At 34.3% G+C, this 27435-nt stretch overlaps 1 protein-coding gene across 12 annotated transcripts in view; it reads right to left on the bottom strand.

Annotated features, from left to right (window-relative positions):
• The window catches only part of LRRFIP2 (LRR binding FLII interacting protein 2), a 52209-nt gene that overhangs the window by 17689 nt on the left and 7085 nt on the right, over window positions 1–27435 (bottom strand). For 5 of the 12 annotated variants that reach the window (XM_059857822.1, XM_059857827.1, XM_059857828.1 and 2 more), the window contains exons 2-6: window positions 25722–25826; window positions 24666–24740; window positions 15919–16005; window positions 2840–2884; window positions 2003–2116 (exon numbers count right to left, since the gene is read on the bottom strand). In XM_059857822.1, the coding sequence (XP_059713805.1) occupies window positions 2003–2116; window positions 2840–2884; window positions 15919–16005; window positions 24666–24740; window positions 25722–25811 (411 nt within the window). In that variant the 5' untranslated portion in view covers window positions 25812–25826. The remainder of the gene's footprint in view (window positions 1–2002; window positions 2117–2839; window positions 2885–15918; window positions 16006–24665; window positions 24741–25721; window positions 25827–27435) is intronic. The other 7 variants (XM_059857824.1, XM_059857830.1, XM_059857834.1 and 4 more) reach the window with 3 other exon arrangements.

The raw sequence follows: 27435 nt of genomic DNA, 5'->3' as shown, positions 1-27435 counted from the left end.
AAGAAATTCAAGCAAGCTAATAAATGCATCATTATTACATGCTCTAATACAAGAAGCATTCATTTAATTCAGTCTCCATATGGATATAAAACATATGAAAAGTTCTCTTTACTTTTACATTAAACCATTCATAATTAGACAATAGAAAAAAGAATGGAACAAATATTTTGGAAAAGATTTGCAAGCCCCATAATTTTTTGAATTCTGTATCACTTCAATACAAAACAGTGAAAAGTAGGATTATTTTAAATGTACTGCACTGTTAATTGTGTAAAAATGTAAAAAAGAAAGGCATACATACTAGTTTAAACAAGTCAAAATACAGACAAATCTCCTGTGGAAAACTACATCTACTACAGGTAGTTAGCTCAGTACAGATAGTTAGCTCAGTGTGCTGCTGCAGTACAAACTGCAGATTGCACCCTTGGTAAGGGGGAAATGGCAGCAGCTTGAAGCAAGAGCAGTGATCGGGCACTGACCCTTTGCACAACAAGGTGCATGGGAACCTATGGCACCAGCCAGATAACCAGCCACTCAGAGATACAATGGGAGCCAATGGCTCAGCAGGAATACTCCACACCCCCATCTGCATGGACTGTGTATACAAAATGGATTGCTTGGTTCAGGGTCCATTCTTGGCAGCACCAGCCAGATCTCAAGCTAGTTTTGTGTGACTCTGCCTTGATTAAAGTACTTAGAAAAATCAGATGTCTGAAACTCTGTTATGGGAAACCTGTGGCCAAGCCTGTAAGGAAACCTTGACTGACAGTGTGAGAATGGTGCATGTAGCCAGTCTAGCGCAGCACCCATTGACTCACTGGAGGGTTTTGCTCCCAGCAGTGAAAGTCTGGAATGGTGGGAATGTGATTACTACAGGGGATGAAGGATTGCCAGACAGGAAAGTTTCCTTAGCACTCATTAGCCTAATGCTGAAAAAAGCAATCTGTGATTTAGAGAAAATAATGGGAATATAAACCAGCATAAATGATTTTTTTTAATGGCAAAAAATTAAAACAAAATTAATTTTCCCCTGCAAGCAATATGCCTGCCGAAATTAATTGCAGTACACCTTTTAAAATTATTATTTTGCTTTTGCTTTATAATATGAAGTATTTGCTGAAACTTGGAGGACTAATTCTTAAGTTCTTTGTCATAATGATCTCCCATTTCTTTGTTCCCCATTTAATACCTAGTAATTATTTTGTATATCTGTTTATTTGCTAAAAAACCTCTAAAAATATAAACTGACCACCTCATTATCTTATCAGAAAAAACACCTATATATATAAAAACATCAAAAAGCATTAACTCTTCTAACTGTAATCAAATAATAAAAATGCGATCTCATACACATTTTAAGCTGATGCTCTTCATGCATTAAAAATTAGACACATGCTTTAAAGAAATTTAAAAATTTGTTAGTGAAGCCACTCTATGTTACTGAAATTGGTGACAACTCCATTATGCAAAACACCCACTCAGAATGCATGCTGGGGAGGAGCCCTGATACCTTTAGTTCTTTAAGTCCCTGCATGTATCTCCCTTCTACATCATGTACCTGGTCCTTAAGATCATAGATATCCTGCAGGACATAGGAATGAACCACTGCATAAGAAGTATGGGGAAATAATTTTAAGTTGAAAAAGCATTAAAAGGTTTACATGCACTTCTGTCAAATGACAGTGCCTGCAATAATTCCCAAAAATAAAAATTAATTCACAACAATTTGACAGAAATTAAGGTTTTGTTAAAACCCTAACTCCAAGACATCTCAAATAAGACAGAATTGTTTGAAATTTGACATAAAGTCTTATCTTAATAAGCTAAACTCTGAAACCATAATTATGAACACAAACAAAGATAAAATACCAAGAAAGTAAAATAATACTTCATAACTGAAAATTACATCCTCATAACATTTTCTTATTATAATAGAAGTTCTGTATTAAAAAACAATCTTCCTATATAAACTAGCTCCAAATTCTCTAAAAATGCAATTCACCCGTAATTCACTGAGGGAGGCATCAGGATCCACCAAACTACTTGCATCTCCACTTCCTCTCCTAGATGAGTTGCCACTCTGAGGAGCTGCACTTACTGAATTGCGAGATGAGGGCTTAAAAAAGGGAAAAACATTGTGTCAGGAATCATATGGTTATTTCTGGTGTACTTGATAATACTCTTTATAAATTTCTTCCAAGTCACAGAACGGTTTTCTCTCTGGTTTTTCTTAGTATTAGTTTACAGACAGTATTTTCCATTGAGTATTTTCCAGCACCTGTGTTTCTTCTTGATAAAGTCTTGGTTTCTTGTTGATGACTTAGTGTATCAGAACATTAGAATTTTGAGTCATCTATCCAGAAGATATTCATAAGATGGCTAATAGTGCTGAAATACTGTAGACGTTTACAATATTACTACATATTTTTACAGTATTACTAACTATTATAATTTCTGCCATCCAAGATTCAGAAGAAAGCCTACATTGAGAAGATATCATAAGGATTTTTATAGCTTTAGCCTCCACTAAAATTTACAAGGAAATTTTAGTATTTCCTTGTAAGTATTTCTCACATGAAAAATAAATAGTATAGAAAATTATTACTGGCCAAAAGTAAACTAAAGAATTAATTTTTTCCCCTCAAGAAATAAAAGGCATAAACCACTAATTCTGGGCAATAAAAAAGTTTATCTAAAAATATTTTTGCAAACTAACCCTGATAAAAAATACAAAGAATACACAGAATGTAAACTTTTTTAATTATTTCAACACTTGTGATTTGTGAATGAACACTGACTTTAAATAATTTTAAAAGTTTTGAAAATTAAAAAGTCTTACCCTTGAAAATATTTCTGAATGTGATTTTTCACTCTTTTCTTCCAGCTGTAAGAGAATAGGGAACATGATTACCTTTCGTAATAAGGAACTACCAAATCGGCATCTTTTATTCAAAGAGAAATATTTTTAAATGAAACCATTTCAAAAATACCAGATGTTAGAATAGCTCAAGACAGGAAAAATAATATTTAGCTTAAAAAATAGTTTTTACCTCAATTGAAAATAAATGTAAAGAAAAAAGCTTGTAAAGAAAAAAGCCAGAAACCTTTCTTTAAAGTTTCTTAAATGTCATACCAGTACTGAGCAACAAAACACACTCTTTTAAATTTTAAGTATATTTAAATACATATTTCAAGTAATATTTAAATTTCAAGAGTAATCACTACAATACTAGATGGCATAACAGATACGAAGCTTCATGCAGGTACACTTAGGGCAGTCAGTGACAGCAGGGTGAATAACCTAGTTAACAGAAAACACATCTGTACATTCAATCTCTTTAAGGGTCACCTGCGATTAAATCACAATAAAACTGGTTCAGGTAAAAGCCTATAACTGAAGTGTACTAAGTAAAAGCAATCTAAAAAATAATTTCAATTCATATTTTATCTACTGAAGACTAAGGAGAAGAACTACCACACTCCCTTCTTAGGAAACTGCTATTGCAAAATTGTATTGTAGATGTCCACATTTTCTACATTTCTATAAATCAAAGTAAGTGGGATTAAACACGTATTTAGTATGGTTTCTCACATATCCTGCTTCTCAAAGAACACCAGTTTTTCTCTCTCCCAGAGAAAATAGTTTTGGAAGTCTATTGCAATCACAGAAGAAACAAACACTACTTTATAAGACTTTTCTTTTTCCTCCTATTGTGGTTTCTATAAAAGCAACATTGCTTCTTCATGACAAATTCACTATCTCCAACGATGTACTGAAATTATAGATTGCAAATATTTGTTACCAGTATTGATCTGAATGATACATTTAGACTAACCTAAATAAAAATATAATTTTTGAATCTAATAATAAATGATGATGATAACACAAGCAACTGAGAAGGCAGCATAACTACCAGTCTCAGCCTCCACATTTCTTTTAGCAGAGCATTAATTTCAGAAAGTCAGCTTTATTATGGCGAAAAAAGTGCTAAAGTTTAAGCTGGAGAAATAATTAGTCTCTCATGATTGAGAACATACAAATGATAAATAACATGAATTATTACAACTTATACAGCACTGTAATGGTATTAAAGTATCATCTCAATGCAAAGTCCCAGAAAGTGGTTGTTCTCACTGAAAGCAGAACCACAGGCAACAGCTGTGGTTTGATCTAGCAAATGTCACCAGCTCCTGAAGACAGAGGCTCTACAGCCTTGCTGTAACCTGGCAGACTGCAACAATAAAGTCCTTGTGGAGCTTCTTGGAGTGTCTGGTCTGAACTCCTGAACTGCAGTGTGAGGTTGCTGGCCCTTGCTGCACTGCTTGGCAAGGGTACAAAGACTTGGGCTCTCACCTAAGCAAGCAATTACACACTGCTGATCACCATATACCATTGCTTTTGCTCAACTAAATAAACACAGTGCTCTCAGCCTCTCTGCCTACCTACTGTATCTGCTAACCCTAAATGCTATTTCAAAGGATATATCTAAGAACAGAAGTTTGCCTTTTACTCCATGCTATTAAACACAAAAGTTTTGCCTGCAAGTAACAAGAATTTTCAGAAGTTACAGCATCAAGAAAGGGAAGGTGGCTAGGTTTGTTATAAACAATGTTCAGCCTAAAGGGAGCTGCACAGGAAAACCATCATGATAATTTTCCTGTAACATCATCTGTTGATCGACATGGGATTCTGAAGAAGTGCATAGCCAGCAAGGAGTGCTTCAGTAATGGATTCTGAAAAAATCTCATATGGAATGAAGGAACACTAAAATGCACTAATGCGGGCAGAGTTCTAAGTATTTTTGCCACTAAAAGAAGTAATAGTACTCCAGAAGTACACAAAAACCTCCCTAGCACAGTTAATTTCCATAAGAAAAAAATGTAAAATATTTGGGTCTTTAAAAGATTGTTAAGCTTATCACACACACACACGAAATTGTGAAGTGTTACACTTGTCACATGCTTCTAGCAGCAGACAAAATCTCCTTTAAAATAAGGAATATGCTTTTTAAAATTTCACTCAGTACATTTTTAGATGAAAACAAGCCCCAACTCCATAATAAACCAATTTGCAACTAAGTAATTTAGAATGCTTTAACAGTTTTTCCTCCTTCAGAGTATGAAAAGAAAATCCATGGTTTTGTTGTATTCACCATAGTGTAAATAAAAGCATTACACTCACACTATTCAAAACTTGGCCATAATCTGCATTGGAAACAATGCTTCCCCTGTGGTTGGAACGACTGAAATAATCAGCAGTAGTTTTACTTGGATGAGAAAAATCAGAGAACTTCAAAAGATAAGGAGAAGGTGAAAGAGAACTGAAGATGATACTACTGAATGAACAAAAGTTTATTAAAAACTAAAAAAATCCTACCTTAAATCTCCATTATTGCATAAAAACAATGAACATTTATTATTGATTCATCTTCCTCAATTAGCATAATATTAAAAAAACATAAATCACATTAAAAAGGGTTTAGTATTAATTTAAGGTCAAACACAAACTACAAAAATTTTAAAAAGTTTGCAGATCATAAAAGACAGATTATATAAACTGATAAATAAAAAATATTTTTCTCTACAAATGTTGTCTTTTTTCAAATCAACCCAAATCCAACAGTGCGAGCTATAATCTAGGCTTCCTCTCATTGCTAAGTGTAAGACGTCTTACACTAGAAGGCAAAGTTACTCCCCAAAGATGTATGCCAGACTAGCACCTAAAAGGTGGGGAAAAATGCTAGTGTGACACATTTCTTGTTAAAAAAGGCAAAATATGTCTAAGCACAATTACATCTGCAATGGGAATTCAAGTGAAATACTCAACTGAGAAACATTATGCATGTAAAACACAGTTTTAAATGGGAAGAGTAGGTTTATCATAACCTTATTGATAACATTCTACTTCAAAAGGCAGAAAGTTAAAACTAAATACAATCTTCACGGTGAAAGTGATTATTGGAAGAAAATCCTTCTATGAATAGTTTGAAAATATATTGTGCTTATTCAATTCTCACCATTTAAAAAAAAATTCTTTATATTTGATGTATGTGATTAAAACCTAGCAAGATGTCTAAAAGTTAAATATGTAACTGATGTACAAAAAACAGTTTACTGATGAACACCTGGCTATTATGCTATTTTAGGACTACAGAATTTGTATTTGTTGTCACTGCTATGTTATGTTTTATTACTCTGACAACAAATTTTCCAGCTATTTTTCAGCCACATCTATATTTAAACTAGTATCTTAATTTTCATTAAATGTAGCTAGCTAGGTAAATTTTGATAGTTGGAAATTTGGCTAAACTTTCCTATTGCACTTGCATTTCACAAAGTATAGAGATACTGAAGAGAATTCTTATTTATTATGGTTACAGCAAAAGAACAACTCGGGCTACAATCTATGACAGTATTGGTCTGTCATTCAAAATCCACTTTTCTTGGCTGTTGAGAGGTCCATATACCTAATAAACCTTGCTCTCCCTCCTTCTATACTTTTTGTAGTCCTAGTATCTTTCCCAATGGGTTCATCAAAACTGATACATTTTAAGACGGAGAAGCATCATACCGTTTCTCACAAGCATTTTCTACCTTCTGGATCTCTCCTACTTGCTCTTCTGATTTTCAGAGAGAACTAAGCTGACTTCAAATGCATTATCCAGAATAAAACCAAACTACAAGCCACAGAAACAGTAGGAAATTAATGTTAAATTATTCATAAGATTTTTACCTCATCTGCTTTTCAGGATTATTTCATTAAACAAATGCTTTGAACTCGATTAAGCATTCACTAGTTCACTAGTGTGAGTGAATGTACCTTGGCATGACTGGTATAACATACACATAGTGAGATCCTTTGTATATTTTTTTAAATATATATATTCCTACACATCTTAAAGTATATACTTTTAAGAAATTATCTCAGTGTTAAGAAAATCTAAGGAGACAAGTAGCATTTTCACAATGCAAGAGACTATATATGTATGTCAATACCTGTTACGTCTTATAACTTCATAAAGCAACAGCAAAAATTATCTTTTTCCTACACCCTCAAAAATTTACTCTGATATCTCTTGTAGCTAAAAACATTAGTTTCTGACAAATGTGGCTTTATTTGTTTAGTACATATAATACTGTTAATACGTGAGAAATTTTAAAAAGGACTGAACATTTCAATTTAGCCCATACTAGAACACTGATAACTTGTTTTGTTTTGTGTGGTGTGACAAATGAGCAGCTATATCAATTAAACTTAGACAATTGTTCTGTGGCAGAAGAAAAACAAAACTCTTTAAAATCACTTTGCAGCACAAAGAGCCAAGTTTAGAATGACACTTTTAATAATACAATACAGACCCAGAAACAATTTTGTCTCATTTTGGATACTGATTATCATAAAAATGAGCAAACTTCTTACTGCATGATATAACAGTTTCCATTAATCCTCTTCCCCAAAAGAAAGACTTTTCCACATGTACTGTAGTGTGTTTCATGTGCTTGCCCCATCTATGACATAGGTGGTAACCCCAACAATGAGCTATACTTCAGTTACTAGTTGCTTATTACAAACATTGAAAAGATATTTAGAAAAACACACTCCTTCTACAGCTTACTGTCTTACTGCTAAAAATTTACATCTTACTAAAAATCACATCTCTGAAAAATCAAAACTTCTTATGCAGAATGGAAAATCAAATCTGTGTGTTGGTCAGTGAAACCAAGTGGACATACTCGTAACTGCTGATGTGTTAATATCAAAGCATTCATCAAATCGTGCACAGGAGTGCTCACCACAGGACTACTTTGGACTGAGCTTGCTCTTGAAGAATAACCGCATTCAGATGGCTAAAGAAAAGTTATGAAGGACACTTTCACAACTTTCATAGATTTTTGTCTGCAGAAAACAAAGATAATGAAAGAAACAACCAGAGGCCTATTACACTAAGAGTGCAAGAACTATTTGAATTATGTCATCCGTTACCACACAACGAGGCCTGAGAAAGAAGGAATGAAATACCATGTATATCCAGTCTCAGCCATTATCATGCCACACTCATACACTGTAATTCCTATGCAGAGTCATGTACTCTCTTATCCTATCTATGTATTTCCTGTAAGTAGCATACTTTTTGTGTAAAAAAAAATTTTTTTAAGATTCTCAGCACCATTTACTATTACTTCAAGACATGTCTATTTCCATGCGTCACTAAGAATTCCCTTAAAAAATAGCCAAACAGTTTAAAAAAACTCAAATCTTTAATAGCTGCAAGATTAAATTAAACATTTAAATTGCAATTTGGTTTTAACTGCTAGGAAGCCTGCAGAAGTTTTAACACATCCTGGGAACTGAAGCTATGCAGTTCACTAAGTGATTTTATTTTACAGTCACTCGTGCACATTCTCCTGAGAGAGTTATGTTTAAAGGTGCAAGGCTGAAATCTATTTATGCAGTATATAATAAAAGCAGCTCTGAGAAACGCAACTTAAAAAGAAAAAAAATTACCATTTCATACTGTTTTGCCCCTCCCTATGAAGAAACCTCCAGCAGAAATTAGAATTATGTACGTATCTGAGTTATTTGTAAATAGCAGTCTTCATTGTACTGTTCTCTCACTGAACCTTCTAACATTTTCTTGAGAGCATACACAAAGCCAAAAAAGGTAAATCATCTATTTGTAATCCAAGTGCAAAAGAAGATCTCACTAACTAATTAAAAATACTACATAATATTTGATAGTTTTTTTACATAGGTTTAGCATGTCTCTAAATGGCAGTGTAAGATAGATCTGAACTACTATAGCAGCTAAAGGCTTAAAGTTTCAGATGTTCATGGCAATTTTTAAAGACAACTTTTTTAGAGCTACCTTAGCCATTCTTATGGCACTACTAGCTACTCTTAATTTTGTAAAGACACAGATTAGGTTTACATGCTATTGCATTTTTTTATGTTTATTAAATTTAAATATGGCATCCTATTTCAAAGTATTCAAGGTGTATTTACCGCAAACTTCAGTAATCTCCTGATTTCCATCCAAATGCTAAACTTTTTAAAATACTGGTTTGGTATTATACATGCAGTTGTTACTTAGTATGCTTGAATTAACTTATTCTAACCCCAGTGTTCTTCAACATCATTGTTGCATTCACCAACTTTATGCCTGCCTGTAAAAAGAGTATTAAACAGCAACTACTAAAATACTTTAAAGAGACAATTTAACAACATTAAGAAAATTAAACTGAATGCCTCCAGAAAATTACACACAGAAAATACAACTCTAAAAATATTTTTTAAATGCACATGTAATATTGTCAAACCTCATGGCCATACAATACAAATTTAAGGCAACTATGCATATGGTGCTTACAAAATACTTCTTATCAAACCAGTGTTTAAAGGAGACAACTATGAAGAAAAGTGTAATTTTATATTTATATTGGGCCATTCAAACATCTAAAGATAAGTAAGATATTGTTTTATATTGTACTAATCCTGTAACTCCTAGCTGGTGCCACTGGATCACTGTATAGAGAAGATGACTATAATGTGAAGAACAGAACAAGTCAGAAATACTTTTTCTGCATACATACATTTTTAAATTTATGTTCTATATTCCACTAAAGCCCTAAAGATTTAAATACTAAATTTTAATCTATCTATAGTAGACAGAAACTTTCAGGAAGGGTGGAAGAGCCTCCAAGAAAACCTCTTTGAAATAAATTTAAACATTATCAAACCAGTCTAGTATTTTTTCCAAGTAGATTTGTGGAAGAGTGTGAAGAAATTAAGTAATTCTCAAATAACATGTCAGTTTTCTCTAGCTAGTTATTTAAACCCGGCCATGACCATAGCTGCAGGTACTAGAAGATATTACTCATCTCATGATACATCAGTATTTTATAATTTATATTAAGATGGAAAAAAGTACTGCAATGGTGCTAAACACTTTAGACTTTTTTTTGTTGTTTTTAAAAGATGGGAATTTGAAACAGCAACTGTCACAGCTGTCAGTTGTTTTTTGTATATCATATAGAATCATGAAACAGAAGTTATTTTAAATTTAAAACCTCACATGCAGAACAGCATAATCCGCATGTTACACATTAATTTTATAAAACACAACCCTTACAAGCAAAAAATACAACTGTTACCGCTTTTAACTGTAATAATTGCAAGTATCATGGAGAGATAAGTTAGTGTCATATGGCATAAGTAAACAAAACCACATATACGTACTTTCTATAAATAATTAAATTAATATAGAAAGAGGAGACAGACATGGTAGGAAGGAACTGGTTTACTATATCCAAGGCTGCTATAATTTCTTTGATCATAGTAAATTCCACTCTGAGGGGTGAGGAAGAAAAGAAGAGAGAAAACAGCAGTTGCATCTCTAGATCTTGCAAATGAAAGTTTTATCTTAACATTACCCAAGTGTTCCCAAGCTTAGACCTTGTGCAGAATGCTGTAAAGTTTTCCCTAATGTTGACCCCAAATCCATTTAACTTTCTTAAGCAAGTAAATAATAAAAGCCTCAAACCTACTATGTACTTTGTATATCATCATTAACTGTATTTCTAATGCCGTGCTCAAACAAAATAGTAAATAATTTTGGTATTTTTCATCCATAATAAAATAAAAATTCCAAAAGCTTGACAAGTGCAGCAAGAAATACATGAAAAACATAATTGAAAAGACTTGATAATAATTAGTACAATTATTTACTTTATCTTTTTTATATTAGATACCATTATGAATCAAAGCATTTTGGGGAGAGAGGACAGAAATCCCTAATACTTGAATTGGGGCTGGATGTTTATGTGACACTAGCATAGCCTGTACCCTATCACTATTCTTTACATCAAGTCCACATACTGAAAGTCTAGCAATTGTATTTTGGCTTATTTCTGTTGGGTTTTGACTCTCTACAGAAATTGCATTTATATGCACATGTAAGGCAAAAATTCATACACACATACAAAAAAGAAAAACCAGACAGATAAAAACATGACAAAAAGTAGTGCCTGCAGAATAAAGCACTTCTTATCTTAATAGGCAACAGAAGGCAGAAATATTCATATTGCTTATTTGTTTAGGAACTAAGGGAACTGGAAAATAGCCCTTCAAAAGCACATGGAGAAATGCTGTAATACAATAGTAAGTAAACACAAAATTACTTTAGCCTAGTCTCAACACAAGTATCCATTGCTGTTCTGACCACCTCCAACCCCTAATTCATCAGTACCAAAAACTGTCTGAAAAATTACATCCAAGATATTTCATTTATTGACACTATATTCACATGTTAAACACCAAACTTTCTGGAATGGTTTTTGCACAATCAAAATAATCCTTATGCCTTTCTCAATAAGTCACTGGATTAACATCAAGGTTTATGGCAAATTCAATCTGCTGTACATCTACATTTGAAATGTTTCTAACTACCTGATAGAGGACAAAGTGGGAGTAAGAACACATATCTCCATCCCAACTGAATAAACTTTAATCCAGAGAAGTGCCACCTTTAAATAGTTCCAAGAGCCTTTTCCAGGCCTCCAGCAAAACAAGATTTCTATTCAGCTGATTCCATTGATGGTATTGCACTGATATGAAAACAGTTTCAAACACAAATTGGAGGTCAGAATCTGATCAATATGAGGGGTTGTTTTCCCCCTAGAAACATTTATGCAAATGTCAGGAAGCTAACAATTTTATCCATGATGCTACACGCTTAGTATATTTATAAGGAATATTATACTAGAAAACTACCCAATAAACCTTTATGGGAATAAAGAACTTTCTCCTTTGAACTTTGAGGTTAACTGTAAGCATGACTCTAAGAATTAAATTTAGAGAATTAATACCACTATATAATAGCATCTTCAATCTTAAAATAAAAAGAAGACAGACAAAAGGATTTAAGGGTTTTATCACCTTAAGCAGAAACAACACAGAAAATTCTAACTACCTAATTAGAAAAAAGTGTGATAGCCACTTCTATCACTGTGTTAAAAAAACCTGGTAATTGAAACTATAATCAACCCTATTCTCATTAATATAGGCTTGGCTTAAAGCTAGTGCTCACATCTCACAGAAGAATTTAAACCAATAAACAAACTAAAAAAGCTTAACAATACAGAATAATTTAAGCACTATATTGTGCTTCCTTATCTGCTAGCTAATTCAGATAACACTGCTATTTAAACAAATACAGCTTTTTAAGCTGCTTAATATTCCTTTTGGTGGTACTTGATGCTTGCCTCTTCTTAAGAAACACAGATTTTATGTGGCATAATACCACTGAAAATGTGATGCCATCTACTGTCACTTCATAAAAATATGACAGATGTCTTATAAGTAAAGATACACAAACTAGCTGCTTATTCTCTGGACTGAAATAACTTTCCATTAGATTAAGTTAAAGTTTCTATGTGGTAATGTAGAATACAAATAGATGCACATACACTTTTTCCACCAAGGATGTCCTCCAAGTCTAATTTGTATGACACTTCACTACAAAGTTTAGAAAAAACAATACTAGAAAGTGCTTGCTGTAAGACAGGGGTCTTGTCTCCCTGAAAAAAATTACACATGTAGGCTACAGAAAGTGTTAGAATTATATAACTATTCTACATCTGAACACGTGATAGTACAAATTTATATACTTTTTAAAGTCAAGAATTTAAAGTCACTAGTTAGTACCATTACACCTTAGAAACAAAGCACAAAACCAGTCTTCCCTCAAAGAGATGCAAAGTATTAACATACAGGGACCAAATATCTTGCAGATCTATCCTTAGTGTTGTCATACTAAAGCAAAAGAAAATCAAATAAAGTGAAAATCACAATGTTAAAAAAAAAAAAAAACAGCTTTTATTGCAAAGAATGACTAAAAAAAACTTACAAGAAAATTACAAGAAACCATATTCTAATAATGAAAATTTAAACATGAAGAAATATCCATTTATCCAGATCTGAAGTGCTTTCTGATGCTGGACCACTTTGGACAGCACTACGCTTTGTGAATTATTTAATGTGACTTTAGTAATACAATTTTAAATAATTAAGCCAAGTCTTATATGGTAGATTTCATTAAGCTGATACAATATTTACAAGGCTATGTAACAAAAGGCTCATCTCCACACAGGCAAAGCACTCTAAAGGAACATCAGCCCCACTGTTGAGCTATGCAACTCCCCATGATGCAATGACCTTCCATGACACCTTACAGGCTCAGGAAGGTCACTGCCTGTGGGGTAAAAGGCATGAAAGACTTTACAGGAGGAAAGGGAAATAGTATTTTGTGATCAGGGAGGAATTAAAGGTGGGAAAAGAAGAATTAAGTGTTTTCAGGAGGAGCAAATGTGTGAAAAAGAAGGAACAGCGTCATGAAAGGGCCAGCTATGTGTAAAGAGAATGAGAGTCTACCAGAGTTGGCAACTCTTAAGAATACTAATAAAAACATCTTTGTAATAATAGTTTAGCAAGTGTCCCATGTTTCTTGCCACTCAGTAACAGCAAAATTTGTGAAGTTTATATGTCTTCTTTCAACTTAGAAAATTTTAATTTTCACAGCAAACTTGTTATTTTCCAGTTCATTTAAAAATTTCACAGATATTCTGACTGTAGGTAATGCGCAATACAATATGTAATTTAATATCAACCTAAGCCAACAGAAAAAAACCCTGAAGGTAGTTTGAAAATATTACATTATAACATAGTAGCATGCTGGAGTATTGCCCAGTATAATTTCCAAAATGGGGAGTAATGAGAGGATTTCAAGAAAAAATATTTTTGTCTATTGTTACATCTGAAAATTTCTTCTAGACATCAAATTAACACCAGAAATTCCCCAGATTTAGATTTTATATTTGTTTATAAGTTAATATAGCCCAAATTTAGCTAAAATTATTTCATACTGTATTCATATTATCTCAATAGTTCTAACACATCCAATATTAACCATATATTAAATGATATTTTAATATTGTAAATGTAATTTATAGACTATGGTCCTTTTTGTGTTACTAAAAGTATTACCTACAGGACCCATAAGTCACTGGATCAGTTTTAATCAACCAAACTACTTATTTTTTCAAAACAATTTCTGTCTCTAATTATTACCTCCAATAAGCAACCTTGCTACAGAATGAAGACAGATCACTCAGACACTTATTATCCCTACACTTAACTTAAACTGTTAATAGTTTAAAAAGGTCTACTAAAAAACATTTAACTTGCCTAAACTAGGAATACCAAAAATATACAGAAACACCCATTACTGAAAAGGCAAACTTCCTGTATTTCAGCCTTGTCTGTTCTAAAATCACAACATAAGAGAGAAAAATGTCTCCTGTTGTAACTTTTAATAACACATTTGTACCTGTCAACGCTGATGGACAAGCTTTTCCATTTCATTTTACTTCTCTGTTGGGGACATTGGGAGAGAACAACTGAAGAGATTACTTCCCTTCACACCTCTAAGTGTTCTTTCTTTCAGCTCTCACATTTGCTATCACAAAGTACTTGATTACATCAATCATTGCATGTACAGACAGATTGGGGAACAAGACACTGGAGAGCAGCACCGCGGGGTCCTGACTGATGGCAAGTTGAATGTGAGTCAGCAGTGCCCGCACAGACAGGAGGGCCTACCGCGTCCTGGGTACATCAGGCACCACGTCCCCAGCTGAGCAAGGGAAGGGATTGTCCCACTCTGCTCTGCACTGCTGCAGCCTCGAGTCCTTTGTGCAGTTTTGGGTGCACAATATAAGATATAAAACTATTAGAGAACCCCCCAAAAAGGGCAACCAAGATAGTGAAGGAGCTGGAGGGGAAGCTGCACAAGGAGCAGCTGAGGTCACCCTGTCTGTTCAGCCTGGAGGAGACTGAGGAGAGTCATTGCAGTATTGAGCAGCCTCACAAGGGGAAGTAGACAGGCAGGGACTGATCTCTTCTGTGGTGACCAGCGACAGGACCCAAGGGAACAGTCAGTCAGGGAAGGGTTGGACTATGTACATATGTAATTGAACCACATACATATATAGTTTATATGTCTCTGTTTGTATATATATATTTCTTATACATAATTAGGCACTTTGAAATAACACACAGCAAACCATTAGTAAATTACTTCCTCCAAAATCCTGTGTTAGTTCTCTGAGTGGCAAAAACATGCACAACAAGTGATTTCAGCCTACCATCCATTTCTGGATATGAGCCCATTTTCTATCATATAAATGCTGAGAAAACTACAGAATGTAAAAAGAAAACCAAACAAAACATTTAATATATAAACTATAGTCACCACACAAAATTGGATTCCTAAATTGAAAACTCAGAGTTCTACATTAATTACCATGTAATAATCAAAATAATAGCAGACATCTATAACAATTCAAAAATTCAAACTGCAGTTTGAGTTATATGAGAACCATATAAAATTGAGGCAAAAAATGTTCTGCATATTTCACTTATTACCACAGAAAAAACCCTACAACAACCAAGTATGAGCGTTACATGGATTTGAGTGCAATCATAATAAATAATAAATTCTCAATGTTTTACATGGAATGTCAAAACCTGAATTAAATGTAACAACTATGCAATAACCAGACTGCTGAAAACCTAGTTTCTAGGGGTTTTTTTCTCAAGAAATGCAGACTTTTTTTAGGAGAAACATGTGGAGCAACACACAACTGTATGTGTAAATATTACCCCATTTAAATAATTTTTTTAAAGAAAGATCTTCACAACATATTTACTGTGAATCCCTTCAGTATAATCCAATTCTAATGCTGAAAATATTTGTACAAAACTGAATTACACTAAAAGACAAAATCTTACGGAAATGCAGAAATAAAATACTTTACGAATTTTTGTAAAGGCTTGCAATAATTCCTGGTGAGTTACACTACCTCTTTTTGCTGTCGCTCCAGCTCTCTCATACGTATATCTCTTGCTTCTGCTCGAGCTGCCCGTTTTGCTGCAAGTCTGGCTTCTGCCTACAAGCAGATGGAAAATAATTGAAGTTTAAAATAAGTTTTCTGAATCATGGTTTGAGTACTCAAATCATTTCACAAATACACATTAAGATTTTAACATCACAATACGGAAATAATCATGAATGAAATTTCAAAAAGAATATGCACCTAACTCTTTAAAGATAGCATTACTAGTCAAAAGAATTAGATGATCATTAAAAAAGTCACAAAATGGCTTGGGTGTGAAGGGACCATAAAGATCATCTAGTTCCAGTGCCCAGATCAGGAGCCATCAACAAAAGCAGGCTGCTTAGTGCTCCATCCAACCTGGCCTTGAACAGTTCCAAGGATGGAACATCCACAACTTCACTGGCCAACCTGTTCCAGTGGCCAGGAACTCACCATTCCCCTAGTAAGAATTTCCTCCTAACATCTAATCTAAACTTACTCTTAGTTTAAAACCATACATTCCCCAATGTCCTAATGCTATCTGCCTGTGTAAAATATCACTCTCTCTGTTTTTCGTAAGGCTATTTCAGGTACTGGAAGGTCACAGTGAGGTCTCCCCAGATACATCTCTTCCCCAGGCTGAACAACCCCACCTCTCTCAGCCTGTCTTCATAGGTGAGGTGCTTCAGTCCTCTGAGCATCTTTGTTACCATCAACAACTTCTCCCAGTCTGGACTCACATCTGAGATTGCCCTCACTGACACGCAGTATGTTGTATTTGGACTTGTTGAACTTGAAGAGATTCTCATAGGCCCAAATTTGTCCATGTGGCCCTGGATGGCACCCCATCCTTCTGTTATGCCAACTGCACCACTTGGCTTCACAGATCTGCAAACTTGCTGAGGGCACACTCAATCCCACTGACAGTGTCATTGATAAAGGTATTAAACAGCCCTGGGACTATGAGGGAATAAATTTTGCCATATAGCTAAACTTTGAAAAAAACACAAGCTCAGATTTTTCATGTTTGAATAACGAGCTGACAAAAATTCTCTCAAATTCTTTAAATATTAAACCACTGAAGACAGGTTTTCCACCAAAGATTCCAGTTTTCTATGTAATATTAATTAAAAGCTTTTTGAGAATCAGCAGCAGCTAAAGATTCAGAACTCCTAACAACCAGCCAATTATAGAAGTTCTTAAAATGCAAAATCCAATTGATTTTTGCTTTTGATTAAGGATAGAGTTTTTCCTTGCTTTTGCCACTGTCACAGCAAATGTTTATGTAAAAAGTTGGAAACATATAAAACTGTTTTACTGTGCTTCAGGAAAATGAAACAGGTATATAACTTGGGAGGTTAATTTCACATTATGATTAGACTACAGGCACAAAATATCAAATAATGACAAGACAGAAGGCAGATTCACTATAGCTTTATGACTCAAAATAGTTTGTCTTAACTCCAAATGACTCATGAAGACTATTTTTTCTGAATTTTGCATATGCAGATAAAACACTCCTAACTGCCATAATGTAATCTTTCTTCAAAGCAGCATAAAGCTACTCTTTCTATCTCATGATAACACACAAGTAAAGCAAGGAAATTGCCATGCAAGAGGAAGTACTTCCATTTGCAGCCCATTATTGCTCTGCCACATATAAACTGTCACAGTGACAAGTGTGCAGCACAGAATGAAAAAGGACTCAAAGAGCTGATAAGTTTGGGTTTAGCTTTGTCTATAAAATTGCAGATATATGCATTTGGCCTTTACTCTCTGGCAAGGCTTTACTGTTAAGTTACACATTTAATGCAAAGACAATACTGTTAAGATACAAAGTTAATTGGTTTACTGATTCATCTTAAAAATCAATTTACATTTCACCACTCTCCCTTAGTTGTACACCCAGAACCAAACTTTAAATTCCTACAGTAAAAGGAAAGCTCGATTTCTTATCATTTACTAAACCCTTGATAAAATACAAGTGAATTTGTCATAAAATGGGTGCCAGAAACTGAAGTAAAAAGAAAATATTTTTAGATTTTTTTTTAAGAAATGGCTTCATATTACATTAATTTTTAACCTGAGAAATTAGATTCCTGTAAAAAGCACACCATCTCAAAAAAGATAAAAACCTTGGCAAGTACACTAAAGAGGACAGCTCTCAGGCTTCCTTCACTATACCTCAGAGACAAGCTGCAGTACTGTGGGAACTCAGCACATCACTCCAGATGTCCAGAGCTACCGAGAGAACCCTTGAGGGGCTCGGAGGTCCTGGAATGTTGCCAAAAGCGCCTGGTGGCTTGACTTTGACCCTTCTAGGGATGTGCCACTTGTGTATGAGGACATGGGAGTCGCTCAGGTTTGAATGGTGCAGAAATGATATGTTTACAAGGTGAAATATAGATTTTAGGGTGTTGGTACAGGGAGGTTATGGAGACAAGATGGAGGGATCAGGGCCTGCCTCGTGGTTCTTTCTTCTTCTTGTCATCCATCTTCTGTGGTGATGTTGGCACTTGTGGATTGATTCATGGTGAAGGTGCACTTGCTAACAAGGGTGAAAGGTATTGGGAATAAAAGGTAAATATGTTATACATAGTTTTTACTATAAAAAGACACAGCCGCCCCGTGGGTGGTCAGAGTGCCTTTGGCTGCCTGGCTGGGCAGAGAGAAAAGTCTGTAGATAAGAAATAATAAACAAATCCAAAGACCGAAAAACGAAAGAGTCCAGATTCGTCCTTCGAAGCGCGGGCTTCAAAGAACCATCCTACGCGTGTCTGGGCAGAGACAGACAGCCAACCCAACACAGTACCATTAGAAAGGCCATAATACCAAATAATTCTTAATTCTCATCAGATCTGTTAGAGCACAGGCCTCATGCTATTGATGTAGCAGTCACACAAGTCTTCATAGCTATGTTATTGAAATTCAGAATTAACAATAATAGAGAAACAACCATAATTCAAAATGACATAGCTTTCTTCCCAGGTGCTGCTATTCACTCTGTTGCCTTACTGAAAAAGCCCATGAAAGTTGTGAAACAAATTACCACCAACAAAATCCTTAACAAAAAACTTCATCTGCTCCATTAAAATAAAGTCTTTAAATATCTACTAAGAAAAATGTAGAGCCACAATAGCTTTAGATAAAGTTTGGACTATAGGAGCGGAACAGAAACACTAAATTACTTATTTTGGAGTTTTTTTTAAATAAACCAGCAAAAGGAGAGGCAGTCATGTTATCATGCTTTTCAATTGAACTAGTATTATGACTTGAGAGAGAATACCAAATACATCCCTATTCATTGCTCATAGTAGCTTGGGAGCCAATACAGATTGCTTTCTACAGCCTGTATTAAACAAAGTCCAGTCTTAAAAAAGGATAAACTGGCCACTACAGTCTTGATTTCAGTTTCACTGGTCATTATTCTCTATACAGTCTTTAGACCAGACACACATTATTAAAATATATTATGATAAATATGCATTGTAATATTATCTATTTGAAGTACAGCTTATTGTAAAGTGATATACCAAGTTCCTATATTTCTGAAGTAAAAATTCAACTGTGTATTGTCCAAGATCGAGCACTCTGACACTATTTCAGAAGCTATCTAAGGGAACTTTCAATTGATAAAAAGAAATGGGATAGCTGAATTTTCTTGAAGAAATAAGGTATGAGGTATTTAAACCTGGTACACTTACACTAGTGGCTTAAATTAAAAGAATGTTATAAAATCTGGAGGGCAAACAGCCATTAGGTAAAAGATACAATAATTTAGCATAGAATTTATTCAGAGAATTGATCAAAAAAGGACATAGAAGACCACAGAGGAGATCTTCGTAACAAAAGAAATTGGGTAGGAAAACAAGGAAAAGGTCCTTGAGAATTTACTTGGATAAGAAAAAAGGACTAATTAATAAATTATTAATTTATAACTAAATCTCTAAATTCTCTTTTGTATATGAACACACTCATACTATTCATATTTACCTTCTACTCTGGGACAAATTTGGTTTTTTAAACCAATCCTGTATTTCTTTGGGTATTCACTCTGGTCTAAGTAACAAAACAAAGCAATCTGTTCACCACTGAGTTCTGGAATTCCTCATTTCAAAATAGATACATAAAACCATTACACGAACAAAAAAACCCCCAGTGTTTTCTTGTACCTGCATAAAAAGCATTACATTCTAGAAGATTATTATCCTGGCTGTTTTCAAGCAGTTAAGCAGTACCTTACAGCAGTATTCACTTTGATTAGCTTATTTCATTGCATATATTTAGTAAATACAGAGGTAGCAAGACAATGTTCTTCTTCCAGGAGGTGACACAGATTTTCACCTAAAAACCAATTATTATAAGCTATTTATAGTTATTTAGAAAGCCATCACTACTTCTTCCATTTTTTCATCTTTGTTTTTAAATATGTATTCTACCACAATCTTTTGAAAACTTAGCTCAACTTTCACGGACAACATGTAATTCTTCAGTTATACCAAAAATATTTTTGGCAAGAAAGAAAGAAGAAAAGAAAGAGGAGACTTTAACTGGAATGTCTTTGTAAAGATTGAGTCTGGAGTCTGTCCTTTCTGATGTATTTTTCTTAGTCTCTTCATAGCAACAACCATGTTTTTTCCCAGGTAAGCAGTATGATATTAACATAGAATTTATATGGTAGAGGCTTCCCTCCATATTGAGCAAGGAGAAGCATAACATCTGTCTCCACAGTGTAGATCTTTTTCTTTCCCTTGCCTTCAAGAAGGAATTCACTAGAAAGCAACAGTATTTTATTTTTAATTTTTATATTCTGGAGAAGGTGATTCTTTCATTAGCTTGGATTCAGCATAAAAGCTTCATAAATTTAAAACACAGGCTATCTTAAAATGCTATTCACCTCTGAAAAAATTTTAATTATTTTGTCATCATGGGCTGATGTATAATACATATTACATAGAATTCATTTCTCTCTCTGCCAAGGGATATGCAGTCCTGCAGTTTTCAACGCAGGAGGTCCGGTTAAGGAGCATTTTACTTCCTCCACCAGATGGCAGTGGTAAGGGCACTGACTGCCACTGCTTCAGGGCCCGCTGCTCCCTGTCTGCCACGGGCGTGTGGAACGGCACTAGGACACCCTGCCAGCTCTGGCTAAGCATCAAGGTGAGCATTTTAAAAATGTTCACTGTAATTCTTAGTAGATAACTATGTATAGCAACATAATTTCCCCTTTTCTCATCAAGCAAACAAAGGATTCTGTGCCCAGTTCAAACCCCCCATGGTAGGGGGGTTGGAATTGGATGATCTGTAAGGTCCCCTTCAATTCAAACTTTTAGCTCAACTATGATTCCTTCTGCTGCTCACTTTTTCTGTATTCTCATTCCCATGCTTTTTACCCTTATCTCCATACTGTCTCATGAAATCAAGGCAACACCATCACTAACATGCCAAAAGTCCACTTACTTCTCGTGTCTCTGCCCCAGTTGCCTACAAACAACAAAATCTTACATTTTAACATGACTTAAAGGTTTAAGAGTCTTTTATTCTGATGTCTCATTCTTCCATTTATTGTACAGATTCACATATATATTATAAAATCTCTAGAATATCGTATATCCTATAAAATATCCTTAACCACTTTTAAAAAGAAAAGCAAACAAGGCTTTGAATTAATACTAAGGTAGAAACAGCCAATTGAAAAATATTTAGTGACCTCTTACCAAAACAAAATTCAAAAATCACCTAGCATCTACAAAGACAGTATCCATGAGGATGGAATTCTTTGGAACTTTGCTTGTTTTCTTAACAGAAGCTGAACCTACATGAAGAGAAAAGCATGTACTAAACTTAAAATAGATTCATATGAAAAAGACTGTTGTTAACTGTTTCTAAATTCATTATATAGCCCTCGAACATTTAAAAATATTCAACTCAGCTTTTTTTATCATGGCAATTCAGTAACATTACACCTCTATCAAAGTAAGAACAACTGCACTCTACTCACAGTTGAGCTACTACAAAGTGAATTTTAAATCAAAATTTATCTTTATTCTCTCCCATGAGAAAACACCTTAAGACTTTGTAAGACTTTGCCACGCTCTTGCTATATAGTGAAAATAGTCATGAGAACAATTCCTGATGAGAAAAAACCCACCAAACCAAAACACAGAGACAACATGCTACAAGGCAGAAACTCAGTGAACACTGTTGCAATGCTGCTTGTCCACAGCCTCTAGTTCTCTGGCACCTAGTTACATAAGCCCTGAAGAATGGAAGAGTTGCTGATGGTAACCCAAAAATACTATGAATGGTAAATCCTGATTGTGCCTTCAAACTCCTGTTTAGCAGGTTGAGGAAGGTGAGATGATATGTGTCAGACTCTTATCACTCTGCCATGATATTCATTATATGTGAGCATGAACCACAGGCAATATAACAACACAGAAGTGACTGAAACCTCTGTTCTCACATAATCAAACTGATTTTGAAGAAAGAGGTCTCATGTAATCCTAAAAGATAGTGATGACAGGTTACTGCTAAATATTTAAAATGAACAATTTGTCTGAAAATACATACAAGTGAAACAGTGATGCACAATTCAGCCAGTGATACTCTGCAAAAGAATTTAATAAGGAGAGAATCCCCACAACAAACACACAGGGAAAACATTTTGAGATCATATCAGCTGTATTCAATGTAGACTGTGAACATAATGAACCTCAATTTTCATTTATGTAGTCACGGGGGAATTTTCAAGCAGTTAAGTCTTTTTGTTTAACAAATGAGATGATGTTGCCAGGAGCCTTAAGTTACACTAGACAATCATTACCTGTACTTTGGGAAGCTCAAACTTTGCACAAGATACACGAAACTGTCTTCTACACCAGGTGACTTATTCTTTGTCAATCTTAGAAAGCTAGTAGTTTCAGAATCTATTACAAAAGCTAGAGAAAGAACCAAAAGGTTATATAAAGGAACTCTATATTTTCAGGAGATAGGCTTTTTTTTTTTTTTCTTTTAAGTGGTAAGCTGACTTCTAATTAACCTTGCTATAATTAGAATACACTTGTCACTACTCCCTTTTAACGTAGTTGGGTGCTTTTAAACACACAGTTCTGTTATTTCCTTGCAGGGAACACATGGACAATATATCTACAGCTGCTCCTGCAGCTTTTGAAAAAAGCATGTGTGTTTTAAGTTTTGTCTCTTTACATTATCAGTAGGAAAGAAATTGTTAGGGAGGGGGGAAGAAGTGTTCTGAAGGTTTTTTTATTATTATTCTTTCGGTTTCTGTTACTATAGTTTTCTTTATACCCTTTTGAAGTTTTGAGCCTGCTTTGTCTTCCTCCTAATCCTATCTCACAAGGAAATAAGTAAGTATATTCTAGTAAGTGCGCTGGCGTTTAGCCAGCACTAATTAGTGCATTGGCCAAGAAATCTCAAATTGGCAAACCAAAACCACCACACAAAGTTGGTGTTAAAACTAAAACCGCCACATCATGATAAACTGTTGTACCAGGATAAGACTGCCAAACTGATCAACTGCAAGTACTCTCACTTCAGACACTGTGAAATAGGGAGAGTGCATTGCTTCCAGGAAAGGATGCACAGATAGATCCCTGTCCCTGGATATGTACATCACTTTTACTCTCCCTCAGTTTCAGTGAGCAAGGAAATTGAATGCCAGGAAAAATTATACACCATAGTATAAAATGTAGGTCCCTAGGACAGATGTTTAGCAACTCAAAAGTTCTTGGAATAAGGTGGAAATTCACTCTAGTGTTGATGTTTTAGCATATTTGTGTGTAACACAGAGACATTGTAAAAATGCTTGTCTCAATGCATAGTGTCACACGAAGGAAAAGATGTGGAGGAGCTCTCTATATAATAGAAGTACAAGAAATAAAGGGGAGGGGACAGCCAACAGAAGAAAAAAGTTTCCTGATGCAAAGGAAAGATGGAAAAAATCAAAGAAAAATCAAAGAGGAAGCAGTCTGACTAGATATCTCAAATGCTTACAATAGTGCCCTTATCTTCCATTAAATATTTTCATATAAAATGACATCAGATTCAACCAGTGCAGAAAAATTACTATATGGAAATTAACTTAGTGGATCAGTGCCAAAGAATTCTTTAAACCAATTTTCCTAAATAGCAATGTTTACTGGTACTAAAAGGAAGATATCTTTTTTTTTTGACACATGCCATAGAACAAGGAAATCACAATTTTGTCAAATTAAAAGTGGAACAATGAATAAGAATAGCACTTTCTGAAATCTGAACTTTTAGAGAAAAAGCACCTTGAAATGTCATACACTACATTAGAGTCACTTTACTATAGTTCTTTGTATTGCAAATTCCAATACTTTATAGCGCCATTTTGCGACTGCTCTCAATCCCAGAGCACTTTAATGCAGTTTCACCACATAGATCATCCTGACTGCAGCCCTTTTGTTTATGCATATTCTGTTTACCATCTCTTAATACTTAGAACACCTGTAGGAAGATTTTCCACAGAAGACACATGGATTACAGGATACAATTCAATTATAGTAAATTGAATCTTCTAAAAAGATGGGATGTAGGAGAACTAAACCCAACAGTAATTTTAAGTAAGATATTATGTATTACTTGTTACTATTGAGATCTTTTTCTAGGTTAAAGACAAGTTGATGTTATGGAAGCATGCATATACTGAAAGAAATTTAAGGCCATATTCTTTCTTTTTTACTCACTGTTGTCTCCAAAAATGAGTGATGGAACTTGATGAGTAAGATCATACATGATCCAGAGTCCCACACAGGGCTTGGCTGATAGAGTGAGACCTTCCATTAGAACTACAACATGACTGAGAACATAACTTTATCAAAAGCTACCAACTAATTTTTTTTTTTAATGACAAGGCATATATTTTGCCTACACTTGAAAATGCCTAAATAAGCTTTCTCTTCAGAGACCTACCACCTACCTACTTGGTCTCACCTACACATATACAGACAACTATTTACATTACAAAGCCAATTAGAATCTGCATTTTGCACTCCTTTATGTCAACTAGGGCAAGCAGCTTTGTATATAATGTAGCCCCAAAGAACCTGGATTCACTTGTATACAAACAGTATTAGGGCTCCTGTTCCCTAGTCACAGCATTTCCACCTAGAAAAACTCTGGTCTAAACAGACACCTCTAAGACTTTAAATTCCAACTGCCTAAATCCCATGGGACAAAATTCCCCTTTGTATCAACTTCTTGCTAATTGCACTTCCTGCTGGTTATCTCCAGCCCTCTTTTTTTTAGGTGGTGGAATTCCTAGCACAGTGTACATATTAGGCTTATTTGGAAAAAAATTGACTTCTCACATTTGAAATAGAGACTATTACAAATATATTTTAATAGTGACTACTACCCATTCAATACTAATACACTATACTTACCATCTTAAGAATACTACACACTGTAACAGGATAAATGTGTATGGTTTTTTAGTTTTACACTTGAGATAGCAGCTGTATTTTTCATTTATCTTTAAGCATGTAAGTATCTGTAGCAATAGGTGCTAGGCTTAAGTGTAAATCTATGAGGTTACACTAGTCATACAGTTAATATCTCACTATGCTGACATTTCAGATAATGTGATTTTTTGATCAATAATTCTCTTAGCTTATATTAACTGTCATATTTTTGGCTAATTACACTTTTTTATGCACATCTATAAAAAATTAACTTTTTCTAGATAATGAGATTACTTTCATCCCTATTTCTGAATTCAAGACACTTTAAAATGAGCAAACCTCTCTGGCAATGTTGCTTAGAGCTTCATCTTCTGCAGAAAATCTGTCTTTCACTGGAGTTCTCTTCCGTCCTGATCCAGGAGTTCCCATTTTTATTCTCTGAAACTGTATTTGAAAACACAGATAGGACAAAGCTCAGTTTTAATTAATATCTGGAATTAAAAGCAATCAACCAACCTACACGCCAAAATGTCATAAGTTTTCCAATCTTTAGCTACATAATCCTTTAGACATCTACGGGCAATTGGCATGTAATGGTAAAACTTTACCACAAAAGCTTGTGGCAGCATTACAGAACACCACTGCATCCTTCAAGGTGCACATACAGAATTTTTCTACTGAACAGAATCCGTCAGTTTACCTACAGCTTCAAAGTCAGGCACAACTGTAAAATGCTCCTGGCTCAAAAAGAATGACTCTATTCTCTGTCAATTTAGGTAACTCCTGAAAAGATTTTTCCAATAAGTTACAGATGTTGGAAAAAAAAAAAAATTACAGACAACAAAGTGTTCAAGAATTAAATTTGCATGATCATTAGAGTTCTCCTTAACACAGAAAAGACTCAGCAGACTTTACTAAGTATCCAAGTAGGAACATGTGACTTACTTATATCTTAATGCAGCTGTTCTCATGCAACTGAACTGCTGTCTTCTAAAGCAAATTTTTACTATAGCAGAAATAGACACTTCTATGCAAAAAACCCCTCTTTTGCTTAACAAGATTCTCAAACTGAGAAATGAAGAGAGAAACATACTACCATCATATACCCTTACTTTTCCACCAAAAATCTCTTATGAATTGCGAGCATATAAAAATTACCAACAAAACAAAACATAGCCCATAAAGACACAATCAAAAAATGTTACATAAAAAACCCCCTCAAAAAACACAACTACATATATTTTTTTTTTAATATCCTAAAGAAATCCTACTTCCAGACATCCATATCCTCTCAAATGTTAGACTAGAATTTGGTGGTAGTCCAGCTATTTGACAAGGTAAGAATCCTACACAGGGTTTGAGAAAACACCTTAGGTATAATAAAAAACTTACATTTGCAGGAAGAAGATATCTAAAAGGTATCTAGTATTGGCTATCCTTTTGAAACTGAACTGGTATAAGAACTACCTTTCTTACTGGATCTAACTAGCAAAGACTCAGTAATTGCTAGTAATTGACTCATTAGTCAAAAAGGAAGGAGGAAAAAAACTCCAAAGTGATAGTTATTTTTGTACAAGCAGAGTTTTTACTTTATTACTTTTAGAAAGCAATCACAAAGCCAAAATATAGGGGGTATTTTCTGGCACCGAAAGACACCAAGTAGCACCACAAGACTTTTTTTTTTTCTCTTATATTTTAGCATCTACACCTTTTTATCACCCTTCCTTAAATAACTTTATACTATTACTGCTTTGTTTCCCTTGAAAGCAATAAGATTTTTTTACTCTGCTTTAAATTTTACAGATATTTTACTATTCTTCATCTGCTCAATATTGTCACTGCTATTCTTTTTGGTAAGAGTCTGTATTTTTAGTCTTAAAAACAAGCAAGTAAACTTATGTCTTGTACTCAAGTAAATTTAGACAAATATATGCACAAACAGTTTGGAGATCTCTGTGGCAAAGGTTTAAGCTCAGAACTACAAGTTGCTGTCCACATTCTGAATGTCTCAAAAAATCTGCATCTTTTTTCATTATTTCTTATTGGCTGACTT

The sequence above is a fragment of the Haemorhous mexicanus genome, chromosome 13 (assembly GCF_027477595.1).
Source record: "Haemorhous mexicanus isolate bHaeMex1 chromosome 13, bHaeMex1.pri, whole genome shotgun sequence".
NCBI classification, from domain to species: Eukaryota; Metazoa; Chordata; class Aves; order Passeriformes; family Fringillidae; genus Haemorhous; species Haemorhous mexicanus.
The sequence above is the reverse complement of the archived record's forward strand: the minus strand, read 5'-3'. Positions and strand labels throughout refer to the sequence as shown.